Source organism: Nyctereutes procyonoides, unplaced genomic scaffold (genome assembly GCF_905146905.1).
Source record: "Nyctereutes procyonoides isolate TBG_1078 unplaced genomic scaffold, NYPRO_anot_genome, whole genome shotgun sequence".
NCBI lineage: Eukaryota > Metazoa > Chordata > Mammalia > Carnivora > Canidae > Nyctereutes > Nyctereutes procyonoides.
The window spans coordinates 58,340,052-58,367,777 of record NW_026575043.1 but is presented as its reverse complement, the minus strand read 5'-3'; the positions used below and the strand labels follow the sequence as shown (position 1 = coordinate 58,367,777).

The window sequence follows — 27,726 nt, the reverse complement described above, 5'->3', positions numbered from 1 at the left end:
CGTTTATTTTAATCTTCTGTAGGAAGAGAGAAATCCCAGGCCCCTCTCTAACCTGAAAGGTTTCTATATCTTCACATAAGAAATGTCACTTTAAATTGTATTATTAAAACAATAAATTCTCAGTGAGGCAACCAACTAGAAAAGCAAACTTTCAGAAATCAAAAGTTATATTTTAAGTGAATTAGCAATAACCTCTAAAGTCCAGATGTCTTAAAATACTTGTTTGGTAGTGAAACAAGTGTACATTTCTACACAGGAGGGCAGAGTAAGATTGTAGATCTTTAACAGAACTAGCTTCTGAACCCAGATACAAAGGAGTGTCTGCTTTTCTGGAGCTTTAGGAGGAAGGAAATATTTTCTCTTATTCTGGTATTGTTTTTTTCATGAGCAGTGTCCTCAAGAATAAGCACTGGACTTCTAGTTAGCATCAAGCAAAAAAAAAAAAAAAAGAATAGAACTGAGAAACTTAAAACTTAAAATATGGGGAAGGTAAAAAAAATATGGGGAAGGAAAAGGGCAGTAGAGGACTTTGGACAAGTGGAACTTAGGGCAGGTGATGTTCTGCCTCTGCAGGAAACACACTCTGAAGCATTCGTGGGTTATTGCCTTCATCTAGGCTGAGTAGCGGAGTCTGTGGCTAAGGACGTGGCCTTGGAGTCATCCCGGTTGGGGATGAAACCCAGCCCTGCCACTTGCTAGCTGTGACTTCAAGGAAGTTACTGAACCCGTAGAAGCTTGTTTGTGAATGTGTAAAACGGAGGTAATAGTGTCTGCTCCTTAGAGTGTGTAAAAAGGGCATCGCTTGGCAAAAGGCGTGAAAGCACTCCATGCAGGTGGTTCTGTGGGACACCCAATTCCCCAGAGCAGGAGGACGTGCTCTCAGGGCTCCTGTCTTCCATAATCATGCCCCACCGGACTAAACATTCTATAGCCAAGGTTTTGCCTCTGTTGGATAAAATTTCAGTTTTCCCACACTTTCTCTTCGTCCATCTCTACTTTTCTGAGAGGCTTTTAATAAGCAACTGAAATGCAGCCCTGGCATTTCTATCTAACCTTATTTTCTACAACTCCCCAGAATATTCTTTCCATGTTCAACATGGCCTCATGGCTGCTCCTAAAACTCCATGTTTACCTCATCAGAAACGTCCTCTTCTTTGTGAACCTGTCCCCTCTTCAAAACAAAACCATCTCTGCCCAGGCAGTCCTCCTCTCAGCGCTCACTAGGCACCTTCTCATGGGACAGGAATGCCCAGATGACCAGGACCAGACCTCCCAGGGCTTTATCCCACCTTGTGTGGAAGACAGGCAGGTAACTAAGAAAGCACTTCAGGCTGTGTGGTAGGCGATGTTCATGCATTACCCTTCCCCTGGTCCCTGTACTTGGCATGTACCTCATAAGGATTTCACTACACTTTGTTTTCTTTGTACTTTAAGTGGTTGAGCCACACAACCCCAGTAAATGGTAGGCATGAGACTGAAGACACAGTGGGCCCTGAGGAGCATATGTTGGGTTGATATTTAACCTCTAGGTGCACATTTAAAAGGAGGAGGGGTTGCTTAGTCTACTCTAACAGGCCTTGTCAACTGCAAAAGATTAAAAAAAAAAAAAAACAACCTATGATGATGTCCAGCTGCTGGCACTCACTGTAACCTCTTGGTGATTCGAATGGCTCTCAGGGTTTTAGAACTCTTGTAACAATGCATTTTTAAATTGGGAAATCTCACAATAGAAATAAAGAATTGTCCTGTGAACAGAGAACTTGCTGCATTGTTCACATTTTTCCCATGTTGCTGCAGACCAAGAAAAGCCTCATCGAAGCTTGCCTTTAGTGTTTCATCATTTCCAAGTCTCTGACTCCTCTGAAAAGTTCCTCCGGCATGAACTAAGACCTTGACTTGCAGGTGGCACAGCCACATCCTAAGTTTGATGCCATGCCAGCGTCAGCACCAAAAATTGACATGGTGGCTCATAACAGAAGTAGCTTTTCCACAGGTAAATAAGCTGCCCCAACAAGATCCTGAGTGTCAAAAACTCCTCAGAATATCCTGAACAGGCCCACATTTTTCCCTCCTGCTGAAATTCAACTTTATTTCATTTTTATGTGGCCTGATAGTTTTTTGGTCTTTTTATTTGAGAGATTCCCCCAAAGGCATGCATGAACTAGCTATCCCTCCCTCCTTTGCCTTATTCCCATGTCAGTTGGAGAAATAGTTCCACATCCTCTCAACTCACCAATACTAAGATATACTACCTAACGAGAAAGGGTGTCAGACCAGAGATTGGCTGAGAGTACCACTAATTCCCAACTAGAGAGAGCTCTTTCCCAAAGGGCCAGCTCAGATTACTAGAGGGAGGCATTCATTATTCTCAGTGCTAGTGATATAGCAGGGAACAGACAGAAAGGCCCTTGTTCCCATGGAGTTTACATTCTGGTAACATAAGGAAGATAAATAAATGACCGAATTGTAGGTAGTGATAAATGCTAGGGAGACATAGCACAATAAAACTGTTCAATCATTCTGACAGTGCAAAGCGAGAACAGGCCTATAATGGTGTCTGTGGGTGCTCAGGAAACCTGTTTGGGTGATTCTCCACATTGTAGTAATAATGGTAGGAAGCCTACAGTTCTAGGTGTTGTTCTAAATGTTTTACATCTCTGTTGCCCAGTATGAAACCTCTGGCCATATGGGGCTATTTAAATTTGAATTAAATCAGAGTAAATACAAGGGGAAAAATTTATTTCTCAGACCTCCCAGCTACATTTCAAATGCTCACTGTGGCTAGTGACTGGACAGCATCATCGCCCTAGGTTTTGTTGGATAGTGCCTCCTTGGAGGAGCTCATTTCATTTTCATAGCAACCCTGATAAAGTGGGTACTGCTTTCCCATTTTGCAAATAATGATAGGCACAGAGAGCTAGGCATGGCTTGTCTAAAGCACACAGGGCTAGGATTCAAATTGTGGCCATTTGAGAATTAATCCTCAGATTAACTGTCCTGCTGCATCGCTGGGGCTCATTAGATGACTGGAACTCCTCTATGCAGTCCACTTTCACTGGAGTGCAACTGGTGGAGGAGGTTAAACCTTGGTAAAAATTGCATCATTGGATGCTTTAAGACTCATCGAAAAGAAATTCTGAGCCAAGAGCTAGGTCTTTCCTGTAAAATGTAGGCTTGTATTAGCACAACTCCTTCCTTGGAAGAAAAGAGGGAGCTAGATAATACCAGATTAATGTGTGATATCTGTAGAGCAGATCATCTAAGCTGCCGGTGCCTGTTTCCCAACAGTTAGGAAGACAGTACTCACTCCACAGGACTTGTGAGGATCTGGTGAGGTGCGACATAGATGGCACTCAGCACCATGCCCAGCACCTGTTATGCTAGGTGAGCGGCGGCAGCTGTCACCACCATCATGCCTGCCCCATTCTCCAATGGCCACTGGGGTGGGAAGCTCCATGGTGCATGGTGACGCCTTCTCCTGGAACTGCCATGAAACCTGGTTCCAAACACCGTACACTGGAATTAAAGAACACCAGGAAGACCTGGGGCAGAGAAGATGTCCCCTTTGGAAACAAATCTACATTTAGTTCATATACACAGTGCTTGTAAATTGAGGCAAGTGTCTTTACTCCTCTGAGCCTTCGTTCCTTAAAAAATGGTCATAATCATACCTATCTTGCCCGGTAGTTTCAGTAATTAAATGATCATCTATCTATGAGCCTGGAGCATTGACACTTGGTAAATAATAGCCATAATTACTAACACTTGTGAATGAGTTTCAGCTTATGACTAACACTTGTGAATGATTTTCAGCTTATGACATTTAAAAATGTCTTTGAGTATTTTCTTGCCCAGATGGCATGGACTGACCCAGAGGCTGTGTTAAGGGCAGAGACAGAACAGATTGTCATCCAACACCATCACCATTAGCACATTGTAAATTAGTGTCTGAACCCTAGAAAATCAGGGCAAAACCAGCTGAAGAGCATTGTGGGGCACACATGAAGCAGTGGTCTGAGGTAGAAGTTGCTTCACACTCGCCCACACCCTGCAAGCGAAATGTCCACCTGCATGACCTGAGGTGACCACCCTGCCCAGGATGCAAAGCAGAAGGAAAAACAAACCCGCAGGCTCCCAACTGACCAAGACACCTTAACCAGAGTTGGAGCAACCAGAAGACACTGAAACACTCAACCTAAGAATTTGGGACTTCAAATGGAAAATCTGGGCACCCTAAGCCAAAATTGCTGATTTCTAAAGACGTGGATACATTGGGTGCTTATTATCAAAAGTATCTAAATAGAAGTGAGCCCTGAAAGAGTGTGTCAAGAACCAACATTCTAGTTAACCCCAATGTGGGAGCATGGGGTCAAATACAAGAAGAAAGCAACAAAAGACAGCTGGAAAAAGTGACAAAAGGGTGAAAGAATTGTGACCTTTAAATGGTAAGGATGGGGGACATCTGGGTGGCTCAGTCAGTGAAGCATCTGCCTTCGGCTCAGGTCATGATCTCAGGGTCCTGGAATCAAGCCCATGTCGGGCTGTCTACTCAACGGGGAGTCTGCTTCTCCCTCTGGTTCCGCCTCTCCCACTTGGTTGTGTGCTTTGTCTCTCTCTTTCGCAAATAAATAAAATCTTTAAAAAAAAGGTGAAGTTCAATAAGAATACTGAACTGTGTTCCATTCTTTTAAAATGCCTTACAAGACACAGTGATGTTTACCCAATTTCTTCTGCTCTCCTCCCATGGCTGATAGCTCATCGATGAAATACAGCCACCCTACCTCTTATTTTACTTCTCTTTGTTTTCCTTACTGTACTGATGGCTCGTCTACCTCGTAAGATCCAAGTTAGGTTGCAAAGACGAGCCCTGCAATGGCACGCACAGCACTTGTGTGAAACCTTGAAACCTACACTATAATTAGGCAGGTCCACAAGATGGATAAAGGAAGCCTCCTTGAGCTCATCAGCTTCATCTGGCTCTCAGCATTGCCTGTTTAAGGGACAGACTTTCCCAGTGGATCCATGTTTTGTGAAGGGCTGTCCTCTTCTTTGGAACCTAATACACAATTTACTGAAGAAGTGAAGTGTGGGATCCTGGGAGTTATCTCGTGACCTGACATAATAAAGGCTCATTGTGAGAAGAAAGAACTTTATGAGAGTCAGCCTGAAATGCCACCAGTAAATGTGCCTCATTTATTCTGCACAGCACAGGAAGCTCATGGAAAGGAAACTTTGAAGGAACTGAATAATCCTAGGTCAGGACTGTCAGATGATGGGATGGAGAGTCAAAGGGTCACAAAGTCATCCAAAAAAAGTGATAGGAGATGAAGATCTAGGTAAATACCTCCTTAAAAGACCAAGTTTATCTTTTAAAATTATTGGTACTCAAGCTATGTTATTTCATAGAAATAAGTGTCCCAATAAAAACAAATATTTTAGGGGCACCTGGGTGGCTCAGTTGGTTAAACATCTGCCTTTGGCTCAGGTCATGATCCCAGGGTCTTGGGATTGAGTCCCACATAGGGCTCCCTGCTCGGTAGGGAGCCTGCTTCTCCCTCTCTCTCTGCCTGCTGCTCCCCCTGCTTGTGCTCTCTATGTCAAATAAATAAATAAATAAAATCTTAAAAAAAACAAATATTAGTGATCATCAGAGGATATGTAATCACTTAAATGCCTGGCCACTGTGACTTTGGTTACTGAATTGACTATTGTTGGGCTATTTTATTTTATTTTTAAAGGTTTTATTTATCCATTCATGAGAGACACACAGAGAGAGGAAGAGACACAGGCAGAGGGAGAAGCAGGCCACCCACAGGAGCCCGATGCAGGACTTGGTCCCAGGACCCCAGATCTCTCCCCGGGCAGAAGGCAGATGCTCAACCACTGAGCCACCCAGGCATCCCTTGTTAGGCTATTTTAGTTATCTTAAAGATATCTACTGTTTACCCTGTTTAAACTCTTCTCGGGTAATTAGTGTGGGCCCATTTTGCAGAAGGGCAAGTCAGAGGAGGTGACTTACTTTTGCTTGATTGCTGAGCCAAATTATGAAGCTGTCCAAGATGATGTAGCTGGGACTAGACAGAGCTCTTCCCCCTAAAGCACAAGGATTAGGTTTCTTTTTTTCTGTAAGTGAAAATCTACCCAGATGCCCCAGAAGGGTGTGGCTAAATATGTTCCATTAGCACTAATGAAACAATTGACTATGTTACTTTTTGTAAACAATAAAGGAAAAGTTTGGCTAAATTAAAGTGTATAGAGCTCAGCTAATAATACCTTTCTTTCCTTGAAACCTACACTATAATTAGGTCCACAAGATGGATAAAGGAAGCCCTATCAGTTATATCAGTTGAAATGGTTCATCTGTTTGGCAAACCATAGGCAGAGATGTTTAAAGCAAGTGAACACGTCTTCTCAGCCTAGGAAATACAACTTAGATTGTGATCAAAGTACTAAGTGCTAAGATTTAAGGAGAATCTCCTTTTTCATTATTGTGAAGAGGCAGTTCTGCATTTGGGTCACTACATCTTTTAGGTTATCAACCAAAAGGCAATTAAAATCTGCAGGAATCACAGTCAGTGTAGAAATGGAAACACTAATCAGATATGACCTGCTTATTTTCCCTTCCATTAAAGGAAAATGTCACTGGGTAGAACTGTGTGTGTGGTAAGTTGTGAGACTTCTATGTCCCTAAATTGTTGGCTCAGGACCATCTTGGTAAATGACAAGCTTATTAGAAGTTCACAAGTGGCATTGCTACAGAGTTGTGAATGTTTTCATCTCTAGTCTATGAAATGAGGCTCCTGGGGTGGTCCCAGAGGACAGTCATTCTGGATGCTGTGCAGAAGGCTAGGAGGAGGACATAGGGAGAGTGGGAAGGGCCAAGCGGAGCCACCAAGACCATTGGTCACTTGGCCATCTCTTTTCCTAAAGGCAACCTCTCTAACACTTCCTCTTTGAAGCAGAAAGTGCTGAGCTGAGTCTGTACCGTCATTATGCCTGGACATCTACCCCACCCCATCCCAAGCCAGGAGATGGGGATGCTGGTGTGCCTGCTTCCTGGGGTGGGGTCTGCTAAAGGGTATGGGTATTCTGGCTTTTAAGTGGTCTAGTGTTCTGGGAGGCCCAATGCACTCCCAAAAGGTACCATGTGATTTCAGACCATGGAGCTCATGCATCTGCCCACCTTGGCAACACTCTCAGTCAGTCTGAAATACAGACTTGCTTCTTCCTGAGATGTTTTCAGATGGAGGGGCTGAGCCCCTCCCAGTATAAAGACACCTGACATGGCCAAATAGAAACTCTTAAAGTATGAGATAATCAGACTGCAGAGAAACTTGGTTAATAAATCCATCATGTAGGCCCCTAGTGAGTGCCGACTTCCCAGACAGCCACATATCACATTCCCATGTCTAATTGCCAATCTCTCTAATCACATCTATTACAACTTTAATGTTAGGCTGTACATGCTTTCAGGAGGAAATGGCTGTCAGTGTCTAAAGAATTGTTGACAGGCCTTGTATTTTATGATGGATAATGTCAGAGAATTACCGGAATGTATAATGCATGGGAGCAGGGAAATACTCAAGTGCTCCTTGTGATCACTTTCTGCATGTCTTGGGGACACTGAATTGTTGCTTTGGTAAAAACAGCCTTCCCGTTAATTATTCTTGGTTCTGGTAAACTAATCACAATTCTAGCAACCCAAGATTACCCTAGAACAAAATAATTAAAATGTGATACTGCTTTGCATCTTTGCATCTTTTTTTTTAAGAGAAATCACTTTATAATTTTTTTCTGACTATAATATATGTTCATCATTAAAGCAGCTTTAGGGAGTATTAAAATAGAATTTTTAAAAAGTAAAAATCATCCACAATCCACCATCTGGAGATAAATGCTTTTAACACTTTGTTGTATATCCTTCTAGGTTTTGTCTCTACTTCTATAAATGCAAAAATATGACATTATATATATATAGCTTTTAATATACTTTTTGACTTAACCTATCAGAGTATTTCCTTATCAGTAAGTACACATCTACCTTATCATTTGTGGTAATTGAAGATTTTACATGTAGCATGCTAACCTTTTATTGGCAGACATTCAGATTACTTTGTGAGATGGCTAGCTCTCAAAAAAAAGATGCTTTTTTTTTCTTTGCTTTCTACTAGTTTTCCTCTTTTAGCTTTTAGACATACCTATTTTAAAAAGATGTATTACCTATCCAGCCAGAGACAGGACCCAACAATTCATCTCTGTTTCCTCTTCCCCTCACACTTGTGCTTTCTCTCTCTCTCTAAAATAAATAAATCTTTCCAAAAAGTCCTAATTCTCTAAAAACGATTAATAAGATTTTCTGTTACTTTCAAAAATAATTGCACTTTTTGTTTTGTTTCTACTTTGGTTTTTGGGCTTTTTAAAAGATTTTATTTATTTAGAGCATGACTGGGGCCATAAGGAGAGGGAGAGAGGGGGAAAAAAGGGAGAGGGAGAGAGAATCCCAAGCAGACTCCATGCCAAGCACGGATCCCAATGTAGGGCTCAGTCTCATGACCCCAAGATCATGACCTGAGCAGAAATCAAGAGTTGGACACTCAACCGACTGAGCCACCCAAGTGCCCCCTTTTTGCTTCCACTTTGTCATAGTGTTCATTCTCTTTACCAAAATATTTCTAGGAGTGCCTGGGTGGCTCAGTCGGTTAAGTGTCTGCCTTTGGCTCAAGTCATGGTCCCCAAATCCTGGGATTGAGTCCCATGTCGGGCTCCCTGTTCAGTGGGGAGCCTGCTTTCCCATTGCTTCCCCACTGCTTCCCCACTCTCCCTCTGCTGCTCTCCTTACTTGTGCTTATTCCCTCTCTCTCTCTCCCTCTCTGTCAAATAAATAAATAAACTAAAACATTTATTTATTTACTTACTTCTGGAGTGGTTATTGAATGCTTACACTCCCTAGAAATGATGTCGTTTTTCCTGGTGCCCTAATTCTTGGAGATTCTCAACTTACCAGTTGAATTTCTTACATACATGTATGAGTAGAAATAGTCAGGTCCTACAACGTAAAACAATTTTTTATCTAGGACTGTTGTGAATTCAGAATAATGTCAGTATTCATTTTCAGAGACAGCAAGTTTCCTTTCTCAAAGCGGATATTTTGGATTGAGAGTTGATGGCCTAATTAGTCTTGGACCTTCTTTTAGCTTCTTGTAGAGCATTTTAGATTATTTCTAAGTAAAAAGTAGGCTTTACTGTCCCTGAGGGTGCCTTGCTCTGCCTAACTCTATTCTCTGTTCGGATGCTTCTCTTCAGTGCACATGGAAGATAAAGGCCAGCAGAAAACACTTCTGTTTGCTTTTATATTTCTCTCTTTGGAGGTCACTAGAATTTCTTTGCTCGCTCATTTCCATACTTAGAATATGTTCTGTAAATACTGGAGGGTACGACTCAGTAAACAACTTGGGTGAATGTTTACATAACTGTTGGCAAGTATTTACATAAAAACAATGTAGCTAACACTTACTGAGTGCTTACCATACCCAGACACTGTACATGATTGCCTTTTGCTCTTGAAACAAGGCTATGAGTTAGATAATGCGGTGATTTCAGTGACAAGATGGGGTTCAGAGTTAATCCCAGGTACTGTCTGCCTTCTCAGGGCTTGTCCGTTCTGGTCTTGTTTATCCTACTATGTTCAAATCTTCTTCAGGCTTCAGTTTCTTAATCTTGAAATAAAAGGGGTTGAAATAGCCAGCTGATTTTTGAAGGTTTCTTTCACCCTCAACTTTTTGAGTCCAGGAATCTGCCTAGAAAACCACCTGCCTGCTAGAAATCCCCTCCTCCTCTTACATTGAATGTTGATGCTTGCAGCCTTCGCCACTGGCCAACCTCCATTTTCTCCGTGGCAGTGCCTGTGCTGTAGGACCTGTGGTAAAGCGACCCATGGAGTCCCCAGAGGCCACAGAGGGCCCTGTCACAGAGCATTGGGATGCCATGGTCTGTTCAGGGCTGGGTGGCTCTTGTCGCGTCACAGGCCTTGCTGAAGGCACAAGAGAGGGTGGCGGGACAGGCTACAGCTGTTCTGATCGTTTGTGGCATGAGAGAACCTACCGTGAATGGGTTATAACTTATTCATGACTAGAATCTAAAATAGCTTCTTATAACTAATTCACAGCTACCACGTGAGTGCTAGTGTGCTATTTTTTTAGACTCTAAAATTATTACCCTGTTTCCATAAGCTGTGTGTTGAGCAAAAAGATAAGTCTGCTTTTGATTGCCCAGGAAGATAGAAGTTTCCCATTTTTAAATGGTGTGCCCCTTTCCTATCAAAGCCACTCCATTGCTTTTAGTCTAAGAAATGTGGTACAGGCACACTTTGAAATATTGCTTCTGGCATTTCAAGGAATTATGGGATGAGGTCATGTTCAAGCCAGTGCTTTTTGATTAATGCAATGTAATTCTTGTTGAGACCTCCATTCGCAACATTAGGAAGCCTTGTCAGATTATCTGAAGCCGGTCTGTAATGCATGAGTTCAGATGTGAAGGAAGAATGGAAGTTCATTAGGCAAGAGGGTGGGGAATAGTTTGCCAGGAGAGTTCCAGATGGAGGGAACAGGCCAGCAAAGTCTCTGTGTTGGGGGAGGGGGTGGCAGACCAAGTCAGGGAGGACTACAGTGTGGAGCCCCAAGGGGACATTGTGGGGTGAGGCTGGGGAGAGCAGGCCAATCAGGCAGGCCCTCTGGCAATGGAGGCTGGATCCCAAGAGCATTGCATGGATGCAACATGATCAGAGCCGTGTTTGCAGATGAAGATGTAGGTAAGATCTGTGTGTACGCTTAGGAGGGATGTTGAAGAAAAAGTAGGTGTTTAAAAGGTGGCAAAAGCAAGTCTGGTTCTAGTTCCTCCCCATGGTAGCACCAGAGCTGCTCCTGGCAGCAGGACCAAGGTGCAGCTTTTTAGCCCTGCACAGACTCATTGCTAAGTCAGCCTCAGTGGAAGAGGGAGTGTGGCCCTGGCTTTCGGAGTAGGTATATGGCTGGACCCCCTGGACCAGGACACACATGCAATGCTGTGTGTGCCTTCTTCCTCCCCAAGCTGACTTAGCGACTTCATGAAGGCTCCAGCTAGGCCCAGAATATCCTGCCCTTAGCCAGTTTCCTGGAAAACTTCACTGGCGAGCCTTTTTGCCATCCTGGATGGACAGTGCCCTTTGGTCATTGTCTAACGTGGAGAGCAGAGAGCCTTTGGGCCCTGGTGAGCCCTAGTGGGCCCCAGTAGCAGGCTGTCATTTTGCCCGGGTCTGGTGCAGCTGGAGGAACAGTGTACTCCCCATGCTGAGAGGCCACTGTGAGGTACCCTACACACTTCCCCGCCGTGTCAGAGTATTAGCAATGCACACATTTGGAAAAGTGTCTGATTTTCTGTGTGGAATTGATACCTACCTACATCTTCAAGATTCTTGCCCACAGAGCCTGAGGGCCCAGAGAAGCTGCAAGGCTCAGATGCAGCATTCTCTGATTTGTGTTTTCCCTTGTTGGTGGGATATTCCTGTTTTTCCTCAGGGGAGTATTACGAGAACAAACAACGTAAGTGATAGGAGAGCACTTTGTGCTTGTACAAGTGGAGATGGCCCATAAATAAAATTATCATATCATCATTTATACATTAATGCCCTGTAAGAGAGGAAAGAACATTACTTTTGAATTAGGATGAGAATTGGACTCGAGCTACTGACAGGCTATTTGTCCTCATGCTGCCACAGAGCAGCCTCAGTGAGGTTGGAGCTGACGTCTCTCCAAGGACCTTCATTAAAAGCATGTTATCACCAAGAGATGGTGTCAGCATCCTTCCCTGCTCTAGGAGGCAGTCTTGGCCAGCTCTCTAAAACCTGTCTTTAGAATTCAGAACAGCAAGCCTTTGTCAAGCATTCATTTGCTGAACATGTAGAATGAATAGCAGAATTAACAGAAATTTACTACCTAGTGAATTTACCACAGAAAAAAATGCATATGTGGCTTAACCTCCAAATTGTGGTCAAGGTGGCCTATTCAGCAGGTCTCCCTCCGAGATGCCTGTGCCCGCTGCTTTGGCTGGAGTTCTCCTGGCAGAGGTGTGCACGCCCTGGGCATGGGCCCTACCCTCTGGCCAACCCTGTGGCTGGGTCCTGGAATGCCAGTCACTTGGAAGCCCATCATCTGCAGCTAAGGACAGTATCTCTGAGCAGAAAGGGGGGGGGCAGTGTCCAGGCTGTGCTGAGCCAATAACTGAAATTGCTGACAGCTCCCAGTGATGCTTGGAAATGAAATCGGATTCCTCAAGACAAACACCTGCAATACAGAGAACCCACAATTTGTAGCAAATGCCCTTTTGACACAGAAAGTGCAGTGTTGTGCAAAGCTGTGCTCTGTGAGTGTCGCCCTCCATTACTGGTTGACACACCATTGAGACAGGATGAATGCCTTTGCTCAAGCAAGATGCATTATTCATGGGTAGTAGATGCCCTGTGTTTTTATGTTCATCGATCATGCTGACCTTTTCAGGGATGAGTCATGAATGCTCCTTCATGTCTCTGACTCCCCAAGTGTCTCAGAGCTTCTGAATTAAGCCTCCCAGGACCACTTTCCTCTCTTCCTCCAAATTAGCCACACCTCTCAGCTGTGTCTCCAGAGCCTAAACAAGAGGCTTCCGTAGCTTCATTCTTGACAATTTACTGGAAGGATTAGGTCATGACATGGAATTGTATGTCACAAGAGTTGGGAACCCTGGGTGGCGCAGCGGTTTGGTGCCTGCCTTTGGCCCAGGGCGCAATCCTGGAGACCCGGGATCGAATCCCACGTCGGGCTCCCGGTGCATGGAGCCTGCTTCTCCCTCTGCCTATGTCTCTGCCTCTCTCTCTCCCTGTGTGATTATCATAAATAAATAAAAATTTAAAAAAAAAACAAGAGCTAAGGATAAGAAATTTAAAGCATGGCTTTCTGGTAAGCTCCAGCAATTCCTTGTCATTGAGAAGTCAGTGATACTGTTAGCCTTTTGAGCAGATGGAAAATGATTTACTAATCATTTAATGATTTAAATGGAGATGATTTAATGGAAAATGATTTACTAATCATTTAATTAAATGGCTTGGATGCCATTTGGAGACGTGACTTGTTTCTTCGGGCCTAAGCGGGCCTGCACTGTTGGTATGTATCCTACAGCTGGAGGGTGCCCTGCACGGATAGTGTCTCTTCACTCAGGCCTGTTACATCAGCAGAATGTGGAGAAGGAGAGAGTGCCAGTCAGGTGAAGTGCTACAGGGTTGAAAACCCCTGTCCTCCCACTGTCACGGCCCCAAATGGAGTCACCATGGCTCCCTTGCCAGCTCTGCATGTTATATGGTCACAGTCTTCCTGTTCACCTTGTGTTTCTTTCCAAGACTTTCTGCCTGTGACAATGGGAAGCTTCAAGGGCACATTCTTATTTCTGTGCTTGCCGCGGTGAACTAATAAATTAGATTTATTTTTTAAAAGATTTTATTTATTTATTTATTCATAGAGACAGAGACAGAGAGAGAGAGGCAGAGGCACAGGCAAAGGGAGAAGCAGGCACCATACAGAGAGCCTGACGTGGGACTCGATCCGGGGTCTCCAGGATCACGCCCTGGGCTGCAGGCGGTGCCAAACTGCTGCGCCACCGGGGCTGCCCAAATTACAGATTTAGTACAATTCAAAGCTGCTGATTCACTGAGGCAATTAGAATGTGAAGGCTTATTTACATCAGATTTAAATGTGTTACAAATAAAATGCAGTACCACACCATCATTGGAACGGGGTGGCCACTGAGGTTATATTTTTCCTTCCTGCCTTGCCCCCTCTGGTAGGTTATGGGCACATATCATCTTGTACTATCAATGCTGGACAAAGGTTTTGAAATTTCAGTGTTTCCTGTTTTCTTTGAGCAAGGCGTGCCTATAAAGTTAGCATCAAGCAGGACGGCAGAGGGGGCTCCTTCTCACAGGAGCACACTGGTCTGCCCCCTCTGCTCCTTGGCCTGGCTGGCTCCTGCATTAGAGTCAGTGTCCTGCCTCCAGACCACATGCTGGCCAGGTGACATGGGCTCTCCAGAACCCTGGGGTCCCAGGTAGATGTCCCTGCCTGACCCAGGTTCTGGCCAGGAACCCTTGTGCTTGCAGCAGAGACATACATGCCTTTGTGGTGGAAACTGGAAGGCTGTTCACAGCTCCCAGTGGAAAAACTCTGATGGAAACTCCACCCTGGCCTCAGCCGTAGCCAGCTTGAAGTCAAGTTAAAGGCCTGGGAAATCTCATCTTTGTTCCCTAGAACTATCGCTATAATTTACTTAGCCAGTTCTCTCTTGTTGGATTCTGATTCTGGTCTTTTCTGACTGTGAACTGCACTGTCATGGCCATTGTCATGGCTGTCTCTTTTCACACAAAAGTAAATCTTGTCCTTTGGTCGATTCCTAGAAATGAAATTGCAAAGTCATAGGGATAATATACTCCCAGGCTCTAGACAGACTTTGCCAAATTGCCCCCAGCCAAGGGGAAGTGGCTAACACTGCCACCAGATGCTGTGCTGTGCTGTGTCCCCTCACTGCATTCCTCCCCCCAGAATGTCCTTTTGTTCCTCTGTACCTGTTCCCTATACTCTCCCTCTTTCTGGCTTGCCTGCCGCACTCTATTTCCTCCTTAACTTTCCTTTGGAGCAAAGCCTGGGGCCCAAGGACATCTCAGGAAGCTTCTCCCTGTGAGTGAAGACACATATCTTGAGTTCCAGTTATGAACTTTTCTTAGCTCCATAGCTGGGGTGTAAATATGTCACTTGCAAATCCCAGTGATGGGTGTCACCCAATGTAGTGATAGTACCAGAGCCGTTCACAGACTGGAAGCCCTTTGAGAAGTGGTGTCTCCTCTGGGAGGGCTCTTTGGCATAGCAAATGAGGAAAAATGCCCTCTAAGGTTCTGCATTTGCAAGAATAATTGAGCAAATAATCCACATCTAGTCTTTTGCATTTTTCAGTGCTGTGCAAGGCGTCTTGAATTTCTTTAGTTGCTTTTCCAGAAAGCCCAATTGACTTCACCACATTTCTCGAGTTACAGTAAAGGCAAAGAATCTGAGGCCCTGAGTGAGCTGCTGATGACTGAAGCCACTGTGGGTGGGAGGCAGGTTTTAGGGACCGACTCCAGATTCCCATAGTCACCACATGGCCCTTTCCCAAAGAAAGATGTAGGGCTCCTCTCAGCTCTGAAATCCAGGGACTTCCTTCTAGAATTCTCCACACCTCTTCCTTCTGCTGCTTGCTTTGGCCAGCTCTCAATACCATTTTGAGGAAATGTTCACCTCATTGCCCAGGTGCCCGATTTTCCTGTGAGGATGCTGTCAGCATGTACCCACACTGTCAGGGAAATCTTTGGCAGTCTAGCAGTTTGGGTCACAGTCTGTTGAAACTCAGTGGCATGTGGAAAGACTAGGATTTGGAACCAGGGAACCCAGGCCTGATGTACCTCTTCTGCCTCTGGACCCCAGCCTCATGCTGCCTGCAACTCCCCAAAGCCAAGGAGGGCAGACTGCAGGCGGCACCCTCTTCCAGCCTGGCCCCCTCAACCCTTGTTGTCAGGGACAGCCACCAGGGTCTGTTTCTCGCAGGTCATCTGGATGTCACCATGGCAGCCACAAACCTGGAGAACCAGTTGCACAGTGCCCAGAAGAACCTCCTGTTCCTTCAGCGGGAACACGCCAGCACCCTCAAGGGGCTGCACGCCGAGATCAGGCGGCTGCAGCAACACTGCACAGGTACCAGGGCCCCACACGACCTCCTGAGCAGGGCCTCCAGGCTTGCCGAGGCTGTGGAGCAAAGCAGGGCCCGTTGTCGGGACTGTCTCACACAGCAATTGGCTCAGGAGCCGTGCCAGACTCATTTAGAAGTGGAGTGAGAAGGGATTTCACTCTTCTCTCTGACATGGTTAAGCCCACCATTGCTGGAATCCATTCCAGTGTCTTCCCTCATCTCTTTGCCTAACCGACATGCACCAAGTGTAAAGCTGCAAAGCCATTTCTTGGCATACTGAGGACTTAGAAGATCAAAATGCAATGGTTAGGATTTACAGTGCATTTTGGAACTGATCACCAAAGTGTAACATACAGAGCAAGCTGCTTGCTAACTATGGATGCTGGGGTGTGCCTGAGGGAAGGGAGGGTCTCTCTGAGCCCTACGAAGGATAGTGGCCACGGGTGGTTCCTGCCATTTGCACGCCTGCCACTAATACTGCCAAACCCTGCTCTGTCTGGGCAGAACTCGCAGGCTGATCATGGGAATCAGTTCTGCATTTTTCAGAGCTGATAAAGGCTTTGAAACCTACTGTAAACATACAAAATTAATGTATATGGTTTCATTTTTAGATTTAACATATGAGCTGACCGTCAAAAGTTCAGACCAGACAGGTAAGAATGTCCTCCCCAAAAGTGAATAACAATATTATTTCCCATTATGGCACATGTTGGTGCCATTTGTTCACTAGCTACATATTTAGAAGAAAATGTATTTGCTAGATAAGCCAGAAAGAGGAGAAGGAGCAGGGTCCCTCCTCCTCTGTCCCTCAAGCCTCTCCCAGGACCTGGCACAGAGCGGGCACTCCTGACACACTGGTTGAATGAGCCACCAAATGACTAGACAGTCCCCAAAGGATCGTGAATGCTTTTATATAGACTGCAGTCCCAGAAATTCTTCCCCCAAGCAGAATCCTCAGGGAGCCCCAAAGATAACATCCTGATGGCATCTGGGGCAGAGGAGCTAGAACTGGGGCCTCTGTGTCCAACAACAAATAGCTTGCTCCCTGGAACTGAGTGAGGATTTGGAAAGTGCAGAATCCATACTGGAGTCAAGATGCCTTTTCCTAAATAGGCTGCACAATGGCAGTCATTATTCATGAGTGTGTCCGAGTCCTGGTGACAGACACAGACCTTTCCATGGGTCTCAGTGCATGACCAAGCACTGACTTTTCTATTCGTGGCACTCAGGTTACAGTCTCCTAAGGATACCTTTCAGGGGCCCAGATGTCCTTTTGTCTGTGTGGCAGAGGAGGAGCCTGGAGACCAGAGCCCACCCTGCGCTGCCAGGTTCTCTCCCCCCTCACCCCCATATCCCTGGGCCAGGATGTGGGCTTCCAGGGATTCAGGAGAATAGGGTGTCCTGCACCCCTGCCATCCACATTGCAGGAATCAGGGTGTCCTCACTTCCATGCCCCGTCCTGGCCAGGCTGTTCAGAAGAAGCATGATTCTTGCCCTGAACCCTCTACATACAGGAGGAAGGAGCTCGTATGCCTGATTCCTCCTCCCCTGGCCTTTAGAGAGCCCCTCGAGGTTCTCAGCCCTAAATCCCAAGGCCACACACCCACCATCAGCAGCAGCAGGGGCCCAAGGTGACAGTGTGTCCAATGTGTCTCCTGTGGGGGCAGTTGGAGAGTTCTCAGCTGGTCCTGGTGGGGGCAACTCCCCCTCCCAGCACTGGAAATCACTGCTTTATGTTAGCAGTTGAAGAACTTGCTCAGTCTAGGGACCCAGGGTGAAGATACAGGCTCCTGGACTCCCTCTCCTGTAGTTCTGATTCCAAGGGTCAAGGAGGGGACCTGAGAATGTGTTTAAAAAATGCTACAGTGAGGGGCGCCTGGCTGGCTCAGTCCATAGAGCCTGTGATTCTTGATCTCTCAGGGTTTAAGTTTGAGCCCCATGTTTGGTGACTTAAAAAAAAAGTTTTTTATTTCTTAAAAAGTGACACTATGACTGAGCACTTGGGCAGCTGGGGAGTCTGGCTGTAGGTGATAAAGAGCAGTTGCTGCCTCAGCTCAGTGCACATGCAGCTTTTATGGGGAAAGACTGGAACTTCTAGAAAGGTGGAGGAGGTGGAGCAGAGCTTCCTATAGAAGAGTGGAAATCAGAGGTGCCACTTTGGAGGTGGTGATCCCTGGGAACTAAAGAGCAGCTCTCTGGAGTCTCAGGGAGGCGGGGGCAGGTGGACAGAAGAGATCCAAATTGGGAGCCAATAAACATCGATCCATAGCCCTGGCGTCAGGTCCCCACTCACCCCACCACTACCTCATGTGAGAGGTGCCCGCAGATGCCGGCTCCCTGTCCTGCACAGGCCCCCGCAGCCCGGGGGCATCCCTGAGCGGCTGGTGGTGGGTGCACATGGGGTGGGTCAATGGCCAAGGCAGAGCCCCAGCACAGGCACAGGGATACCCACCACTCTGAGACATGCTGAGACAGAGGGCCCGTGCGGCAGGGAAGGTGGTGGCCTCCCCTATCTCTCTGCAGCTTCAGAGTTTGTGCTTAATTGTCTTTCAAAATGGTGCTTCAAATGAAGCAGGCACTTAGTAAATGCTGCCCAAGCAGACAGGGATCTGCTCACTGTTCCAATACCCCGAGACTGCCTGTTGTGACTTGAGCAGTTCTGAAGTGTGGAGGCATTCTTCTGTGCAATGAGCCAGGGCACCGGGAGCTGGAAGGAACTCAGAGGGCACGGGTCCCCACCTTGGTGAAGGGAGAGTGATGGAGGCAGGGGCAAGATGCCCGTGGCCCCTGGCAGCCCTGTTACCCATCCCCATGCTGGGGAGAGGGGCCAGCCTAGACAGGAGGACTCCCTACCTCTGCTTGGGGTGGTGGCGGCGGGTGGGAGGGGGTGTCTTAAACCCATCCTTCGGCTTGCTTTTCTAGGAGATGGGTCTTCCAGAAGCAGTGAACTAAAGAGAAGATGTGAAGAACTGGAAGCCCAACTGAAGTTGCAGGAGGAAGAGAACAACGAACTGCTCAAAGAGCTGGAGCAGAAGAACGCCATGATCGTGGTGCTGGAGAACACCGTCAAGGAGCGGGAGAAGAAGTACCTGGAGGAGCTCAAGGTGAAGAGCCACAAGCTGAACATGCTGTCCGGCGAGCTGGAGCAGCGCGCCAGCACCATCGCTTACCTGACTGCCCAACTGCACGCCGCCAAGCGAAAGCTCATGAGCGCCAGTGGGACCTCGGATGGCAGCCCATCGGGGAGCCCTGTGCCGGCTGGCTACAAGCCGGCCCCCCCCAAGGACAAGCTGCCTGAAACACCCCGCCGCCGCATGAAAAAGAGCCTCTCCGCCCCCCTGCACCCGGAATTTGAAGAGGTCTACAGATTTGGGGCCGAGAGCCGGAAACTACTGTTGCGGGAGCCAGTGGATGCCATGCCTGACCCCACCCCATTCCTGCTGGCCAGGGAGTCAGCTGAGGCCCATCTCATCAAGGAGAGGCCTCTGGTCATCCCCCCCATCGCCTCCGACCGCAGCTCAAGTGAGCGGCACAGCCCAGCCCGCGAGCAGCAACACAAGGCTCATGTGGGGGTGGCCCATCGCATCCACCATGCTGCCCCACCACACACCCAGCCTGAGCTGGAGACGCTGGCAGTCGACCAGGTGAATGGAGGAAAGGTTGTGAGGAAGCACTCAGGGACGGACAGAACTGTGTGAGGCCTGCTCCAGGCAACCCTTCACCCTTGGCTGTCGATGCACTGTGATTGCTACTAGGAAAAACTCATCCACACCTTTTTTTTTTTTTTAAATTCCCATGCATGCCAAATTTTTTTCAGACCTGTCAACAGATTCTTCTCCTGTTCCTCTTGCCCTCTCACTGACACCAGAATACGATCGTGTCCCTGCTGCAGAATATGTATTTACTAATTGCTGTGGCCAAACACCTGTGTGCCGAATCGCTTGCTTTTAATCCCACTCTGTGTAACGTCCGTGCGCTCGTGGACAAAGCACAGGCCACAGGCTGCATCACTACTCAGCGTTAATGAAATCAGATAGTCACACGCCTCATTATGCAGTCGGAGCAATACATGCCGACCGACCTTGACCCTCTCCCTCCAATTTCCAGGGCAGCCCGTCCGGAGCAGCCCCTGCTCCCACCTGGAGACCCTGTAACCTCCCAACAAGCCTTGCCCAGGGCAGCACCGGTAGCTGACCAGCTGTATGTGTATATCACAGGAACTAAATAAGATGATGTTACTTCTCATATCACCACAATCTGAATGTGTGTTCATAGTTTTTGTTAGTTTTATCCAAAATGTTCAAGATCCCAACAAACTTTATTTTCTAAACCTGCCTCTTTCTGTTTTGTGTCTTTTATTAAGCTATCTGAGGGAGGAGTGGGGGCAGGAGGGAGGCTGTGGGAGGGGCAGAAACAGCTGGCCCCTCAGTCACTACTGCATTCTCACCCTGTGTCATGTGCCAGGGCTCCCGCCCAGTGGTGGCAGTTTGTCTTCCAGAAAGTGGAGTCCCTATTCTACGGCACTGCCCAGAGCTGCCCCAATGAAGATTGTAGGCTTTCAGGCCCATGGCTTTCAGGCCCATGGCCCCTGCCCCTCTACCCTGCTGATGCTCCACCCTGCTCCACCCTTGGAGAGTAAAGCCACTCCTCCCCTCCAGCAGGCCTGGCCCCAGGGTGCCAGAAGGAAGGGATGCCCAGGAGCCAGCGGGCTGTTCTAAGTCTGCATGCAGTGCCACACAGACCCGGCCAGGTGGTGGGAATTCCACACCAGCCGAAGGTCCCTCCCCACCCCCAGCTGGTGGGCTGGACAGCTCTGGAAGGTGGGAGGGGTGGCCATCCCTGCTCTGGGCAGTATTATGGGCCCTGGAAGAGGACTTGGTGACCCCACCCAGCAGCCCGGCATCTTTGCCTAATCACACGTCTCCTCTCAGAACGGAAAGAAAACGACATACCTTAAAATGCTTTCTAGTATTTACTTTTCAAATATGCAGAATCCTTAGAAATAGCTGAAAAATAAAACCATCAGCTTAATTTATATGGAAAGAGTCCACCTCCAGCCTTTCCAGGCCCCAAGAGGGGACCGGGGACATGACCATTATTGATTGACAAATTCCCATTTACCACCGTCATCCCAGATGGAGCTCACGGGGTGGGTTTCTTCGCCCAGTCAATCGGAATTCAGGGTGAGGCACACTCCCTGCAGCACCCAGTGAGAAATGTGCTTCGTGGTGAAGAGATCAGCTTCAAACACCAGGCCGACTCCCATGGCATTCCTTCTCATGGAGGTGGTGTAGACTGGCGTCCGGAAGGTGTTCTGCAAAGGAAACGTATGTGAGATCCCCACAGAGGGCACAGGAGCTCAGGCCCAGGGGAATGTGCCACTCCACCTTAGCGCCGAGGGCAGTGTGCCTCCTACGAGCCCTGGCCGAGGCTCTGCGGGCCTCCCTCCGCTAACTGAAGGCGGACAGGGCTTCCCACAGACACATTAAAAGCAGATCTGGGCTCGGGGCCAGGCAGGAGGCGCCTGCTGCCATGCCAGATGTAAGTACTTTAAGATTCAAGCAATGTCCGCAGAATGTGATGGGAAGGGAGGAGTCTCTCCTGAAGTCAGGCCGGATCACAGCTCTGCGCGTGAAGCTGTGCTGCCCAGGGAGTCTCTGCTTACAAGTGCACATGTGTGGCTCCAAGCTTCTGTCCTGTCTCAAGATTTCTCCCATCCACAAAAGGTTAAGCACCCGTGTTTTAAAGGGCAAGACTGTCTGAACCACCCCATGTGTGACCCGACGCTAAGAAGTGGGGGGAGGGGGGTACACAGGAGCAGGCGTCAGCCTTCTACCCGCAGTTTGAGGCGATGGGCTTCAATGGGGATGATCTTCAGGATCGGCAGGTCAACCACCAGCACCTTGGGTTTGCTCTTGATAAGACAGCCTTTTTCTACATCCCAGTCAGCGCCTTCTAGATACAGTCCTGAGACAAAGCATCCTAGAGATACCAGGAAGAGACCAGGATTTACATGGAGGCACCAGCAATGCTGCTGTGCAGCAGCTCTACTAGATGTCGGTAGCACACACACACAAAGGCAACTAGCTGGCTTTCCTTCCCCCAGACACAGCCCAGGCCATTTTCCAGAAGAGGTGGTCGTCCTTTCTTCTTTTATGGAGGGACATCCCAGAAAGGACACTGTAGACCTCAGGAGCCCCCCCTCCCCACAGCCTTGGCCAAGGAGACAAGGGGTGGTTGCCTCTCACAGAAATCTGCTTCAAGGCACACAGACCTAGACCGCTTGGGCCCCCAGGTTATAAAGACAGAAGCACCAGTCAGTTGGTACCACAGCAATCCCAAACTCCTCCTGAGCCAGAGGGAGTGGGAGTAGAAAGTCAAAGCCTGGCAGAGAAAATGGTGTCTGGGGAGCAGAACACGCAGACTCTCACAGTAGCAGAGGACAGTCGCTCGCCCAGAGAGTGTGGTGGCCCTGATACCTGCCAGTTCCTCTGAAACCTCGCTGGCCTTGTGCTATGGGGACAGTGAGCATCCCTGAATCTCCACCATGAACCCCAACTCCAAGCTCACTCAAGGGCTCTTGCTGCTCACAGTGAAAGGTCCTCTATGGGGCACAGCCCTGGGAAATGGCAGCTCCCAGCCAGTCTGTGGCACCAGTCACCAATGCTGAAGGGACCTGATGTTATAATTTAACGGGTCCAACCTGGTCTGACCTGCCCTCTTAGCACCCACCTCCCTGGCCCCTCAGGGTTTCCAGAGAAGCCCTCAGGGATCCAGTTCTTTGAAGGATCTAATTCTGACCGAGGAGGCTACTCCCACAAACAAGCAGGGTGAACATGGTTCAGGTCCCTATGACATCAACCCCAGGTCTCGGCATTGAAACTGGAAGAGAAGCCCATGTATTCACCCGCAGAGAGGTCAAGACACGGTTAGTACACACACAGCACCAATGTTAGCAGCAGTTAACCAATGTTAGCTCATTTTCAAACATGGCCTGGCCCATTTTGGCCCACATACTCCTGCTCCTCTGAATCGGGGGTGGCCCGAGGAGGGACACTCCACCGCGAGCTGACTGTACCTGGTCCTGCCCGCTCATTTACTTCATCTGCATCCTGGAACTTGGTCACTTGCGTGAACAAGGTGGAGCGGTCCAGTGGCCAGTTGTTCCTCCGGCAGGTGGCCTGCACCAGGGCCGTGAGGTAGGATTCTGGGATGTGCAGCCCCGAGAGCCACATCACACTGGGCTCACTCTCAGTAACCTGGAGGGGAGGGAGGGAAACTGGCAGGAGCCGGGGGCCACCATCAAGTGCCAGGGCTGGAGCTGATCAGAAGTTTAGTTCATGATAAAAGCATACTTCACAGTAGAGGCAAAAAGAGGGGTATTTGAATAACTGGCAGCCTGCTGGGGAAAATAAGCTGAACCACTAGATTCCAGAGGAAACAAAGATTAGGTAGAAAAGAAGTGAAACCACAAAAGTACCAGATCAGATCACCAATGAATGTTGTCACGATCTTGGAGTTGGGAATGCAAGACCCAGAGGCCATAAAAGAACAGACTGATACACTTGACTAAATAAAAATGTAAAACTTTCTTATGGAAAGAATGCCATAAAATCAAAAGACTTATGACAATTTGGGAGAAATGCAACACTGGCAGACAAAGAGCTAATCTTGCTACACAAAGAGCTCTAAAAGATCAGTTTAAAAAGATAGAGAACTGGATAAAAAGGAAATCAAGACACAAAAAGATTCACGGGAAAAGAAGGTACCTACGTGTATGTAAGATATGCTCTGCCTCAACATAATTAAAGAAATGCACACCCAAACAGAGTATTATTTACCTATCCTAACATATTATGATTTACCTATCAGGGAGAAAAAATCCAAAATATTAAGAACAGCCAGTGCGGCAGAGAGGAAGGAAATAATCGTATTTGTTCACTGTGGTTTCCGCTTGTCGAGAAGACCATCTGACAAGAGCTATCAGAGTGCAAAGTGCACACCCTGGGACTCAACTCTGCTGTTGTAGGGATTTACCCGTGAAATAGACTCATGTGAGAATGCAAAGACACGTGCGCCAGAGTGTTGTCCACACTGACTAAAAAGGAAAAAAACCCAAACGGAACCACCTAAATGTCCATCAGGGGAAAGGATATGGAACATCTATAAAACAGGGTCCCCTTAAAAAAGACTAAAGTAGATCTAAATGTACTTAGAGGGGCACCTGGATGGCTCAGGTGGTTAAGCTTCTGCCTTTAGCTCAGGTCATGATCCCAGGATCCTGAGATTGAGCCCCACGTTGGGCTCCCTGCTCAGTGGGGGGTCTGCTTCTCCCTATCCCTCTCCCTCTGCCCTTCCCGCTGCTTGTGTGCCCCCTCTCTCTGTCAAATAAATTTAAAAATCTGTTTTTTCAAGTAATGTCCTTTTTTGAGTCCTGTACCTTTTTAAAAAAGATTTTACTTATTTATTCATGTGAGACACACAGAGACAGGCAGAGACAGGGAGAAGCAGGCTCCTCACAGGGAGCCTGATGTGGGACTCAATCCCTGGACCCAGGATCATGCCTTGAGCCAAAGGTAGATACTCAACCACTGAGCTACCCAGGTGTCTCTAAATTTAAAATATTTATTTATTTATTTATTTATTTATTTATTTATTTATTTATTTATTTATTTTTTATTTATTCATGATAGTCACAGAGAGAGGAGAGAGAGGCAGAGACACAGGCAGAGGGAGAAGCAGGCTCCATGCCAGGAGCCCGACGCGGGACTTGATCCCAGGACTCCAGGATCGCGCCCTGGGCCAAAGGCAGGTGCCAAACCCCCGAGCCACCCAGGGATCCCCCAAATTTAAAATCTTTAAATAAGTATTTGTTCTTAAAGGAAGTACATTTGGCAAAAATGGACTCCGAGATGAATAAATGAGATTGTGCATAATATGCTTCAAAGTCTTGAAAACAAAACGAAAAGGACAAAAAAGATACAGATATGCCTGTAGAGTCCAAGACCATTTCTAGAACACCCAATCAACTGCCAACAGAAGGCACCACTGCAGTTAGAGAGGGGCTGGAGGTGGTCAGGTGGTCCAGGCTGAACGTTGAACCAATGAAGAGACTGTTGCATCTTACTTACCCACAACGTGTACTGGCTGAACCGCCGCAGGAAGTAAGGCATCCAGTTTCCCAGGGACTTCAACGTGTCAGGGGCAAGCTTTCTCCAGATACTAGGGATTTGCCCGAGGAAAAGAGACCTGGCTACATCATCTAACTCGTTGCTCATTCCAACTTCTCCAGCCAAGGCCTGTGCACAGAATGGAGAGCAATCAGGCATGACTATCAGAGAAGTGGGTAGAGCATCTAGGCCGTGGTCTGCACATTAGGAGCATGCTCACCCTCTGAAGTTCAGCCAGAGACTTGGACATCCTTACAACAAGCTTGTTGAAGCGTTCCAGCTCCTGCAGAAGTACCACTGACGTGGGGGAGATTTCCACCCCAAGGTGCTTCCTGACCTGGTCCAAGTCAAAGACTTTAGGCATCTTGTTTTCTATGTCCTTGGCAACGTGGCCAATGTAATCATCTCGGCTGATGCCACTGCTGGATTCCCCTAAAACCAGGACACTTTTTAGGAAAAGCATGGCATCTGGGTGTTAGGACTGGGGCATCCAGAGCCTTCTGGTTCTTGGAATGGCATCAACAATATAGAAACTACAAGAACCAATAGCACTTTGTGCCAACACCTTCCACCCTAACCAAACTAATTCAGTCCTCCATGGTAGACTTTACCTGTCTGAGGCTGCAACTCCAGCAAGTGAGCCCACATGTCTCGAGCCGCCTGAGTGTAATAGCCGATCTCAGCATTGGAATGAAGACCAAACACTTCAGGTGTGTTGGCCAGTGGGAGGGCCTCAATGGCTTCTATAATCAGAACAGAGAATACCCGGTAATACCACCCTCGATTTCTGAGGTCCCACAGCCTCAGCATCCCCAGATATGCAAGACTAATTTCCACTGCTTAATGGGTGACCTGTTTTTAAATTTAAAAAAATCTATACCACCATACCCTACTCCAGCTGTGTACTAATCATTTATGAAAATGCTCAGGGAGTTTCCTAGGACACTCTGCCCTTCTGGGCAGAATCTGACATATTTGTCATCATTCCAGACAAGAAATCTGAACTAACTCCATCAGCACTGAGGCTATAAGGGACTTGCTGGGCCCCCTGAAAAAAAATGTAACAGAGCCGGCCCACCGGTCAAGGACCCCCACCAGCAGAGAGGTCAGAAGAGCCAACAAGGCTACCATAGAAAACAGAACAGCTGAAATGTATGGTGGATCTCCCTTAGAAAACACTTTTAACATATATTTGATGCCTGAGAAATCTCACCGACAAATTTTTCCTTTACATCACCAGTGGGGATTTTATAGTCTACTTCCTTATTCCGGAAGAAGTGGAATGGCTGGAAAGTGTCAAAAATGAAGTCTCCCAGGTACTCATCCATGTAGATGGTCAGGATGCGTCGATCAAAGCTGTCAATGGCCCGTCCTCCATACATGACCTAAGTTATGGGGAGCGAGAGCTGGCCAGGAACCCAAGACCCGCCAGGGGAACCCTGAGACCTGAGGTGCCCTCGGGGAGACTCCTGCTGGCCTGGCCACTGTGCAGCTCAAACCATGTTGATCACGTGCCTTTTGACCCATGGTGTAAACAGGTGCCCCAGGTGATATGCACCCTCGTGAAGTGCTGGGAGCCTGTATGCCATTTGCAAAATACCCAAACACAGTAAACAGACCACAGAGCAACTAAAGAAGCCAACTGCCACTTTGGTCTTTGGAATTGGTGACGTCCCTGTGTGAGCCATGTGCAGGCTGTGAGGGAGGCCTGTATAAAGTCATGGTCCCCAGTGTGGACCTCCGTGCCTACTGAACAGGAGCAAGATTACAACGACATGCCCAAGGCATAGCCAGGTGGGGAACTGCCGACCCCTAGAGAACATAGCACCCAGGAGTGATAAATCTAGAACCTCCTTAGAAGAAAGACAACCGGGTGGTAAGCCAATAGAAATCCTCAGAGACCTAGGGCCTTCAGCTGATAGGTGGCAGAAGCAAGAGGGAAGTCACCAAGGGCTCAGAGGTCATGCACAGGGCACCAGGCCACAGCCCACTTCCAGCCCTGGGAGGCAGCCCATGAAAGGTCCCCCAAGACGCTCCTACCTCTCCAATTAGGTACTTGAGGCTGCCCCACGGGATCCTAGGGTCATGTTGCTGGAAGGCTTTTGTTAGGTATGTGTTCAGAATCTCCATGCAGACCTTAAGAGAGGAGGGACAGGCTTGGTTATCGTCCAACCCACCAAGTCGCTCAAGCTGTGCCCCTCTCCCAAAGTGCAGGGAGGAGCAGCTGTCCTAGCTGCAGAAAGGGTGGGGGTGAGACAAGCTGGCTGAGGAGGAAGTTCCTCAGGAGGAGCAGCAACCATGTGTCTTCACCTGGAAGTCAGACTCGTTGAAGTCATAGTACACGTTCCACCCGATCTTCCCGAACTTTCTCCTCTCCTGCACCACTGCATGGAAGAATGCCAGCACGTAGACCAGGGATTTGAAAGCAGGGTGTGGACACTGCTCCAGCATGTCATGAGAGATCTTTAAATAAGTTGCTCTCATGTTGAGTTTCAGCCCGTTGGGTGGCTCCATAACAACCTGCCAGAAGGCAAATCATGACAGAAACCACAGGCCCTTGAGTCCAGCTTGGAAGAGCGTGCAAAATGTAGACATCTCAGGCTTTCCCTTCACCTCTGTGTGGCCACCTTTCCCATTCCCCAGAGAGCAAAAGTCTCTTGTTAAGGGCCCAAAGAAGTTAAGGAAATAGATACTGTTCTGGCTCCTGTTCATCAAATGGCCCAAAGAAGGTTCTTGAGCTTCTTTGGGCCATGGAATCTTCAAATGCAAAATGGGAGTA

General features: G+C 47.7%; 2 protein-coding genes across 5 annotated transcripts in view; one reads left to right on the top strand and one right to left on the bottom strand.

The window, feature by feature from the left end:
- Window positions 1-20,111, top strand: part of CCDC92 (coiled-coil domain containing 92) — a 31,117-nt gene extending 11,006 nt beyond the window's left edge. For all 3 annotated transcript variants that reach the window (XM_055322853.1, XM_055322852.1, XM_055322854.1), the window contains exons 2-4: window positions 15,636-15,782; window positions 16,389-16,430; window positions 18,700-20,111. In XM_055322853.1, coding sequence (XP_055178828.1) covers window positions 15,653-15,782; window positions 16,389-16,430; window positions 18,700-19,475 — 948 coding nt within the window. In that variant the 5' untranslated portion in view covers window positions 15,636-15,652 and the 3' untranslated portion in view covers window positions 19,476-20,111. The remainder of the gene's footprint in view (window positions 1-15,635; window positions 15,783-16,388; window positions 16,431-18,699) is intronic.
- Window positions 20,112-20,730: 619 nt separating this feature from the next.
- DNAH10 (dynein axonemal heavy chain 10) overlaps window positions 20,731-27,726 on the bottom strand; it is a 133,203-nt gene continuing 126,207 nt past the window's right edge. For both annotated transcript variants that reach the window (XM_055322253.1, XM_055322256.1), the window contains 9 exons: window positions 27,258-27,467; window positions 26,988-27,083; window positions 26,161-26,332; window positions 25,559-25,690; window positions 25,168-25,379; window positions 24,909-25,076; window positions 22,856-23,036; window positions 21,614-21,759; window positions 20,731-21,091 (listed from right to left, as the gene is read on the bottom strand). In XM_055322253.1, the coding sequence (XP_055178228.1) occupies window positions 20,945-21,091; window positions 21,614-21,759; window positions 22,856-23,036; window positions 24,909-25,076; window positions 25,168-25,379; window positions 25,559-25,690; window positions 26,161-26,332; window positions 26,988-27,083; window positions 27,258-27,467 (1,464 nt within the window). In that variant the 3' untranslated portion in view covers window positions 20,731-20,944. The remainder of the gene's footprint in view (window positions 21,092-21,613; window positions 21,760-22,855; window positions 23,037-24,908; window positions 25,077-25,167; window positions 25,380-25,558; window positions 25,691-26,160; window positions 26,333-26,987; window positions 27,084-27,257; window positions 27,468-27,726) is intronic.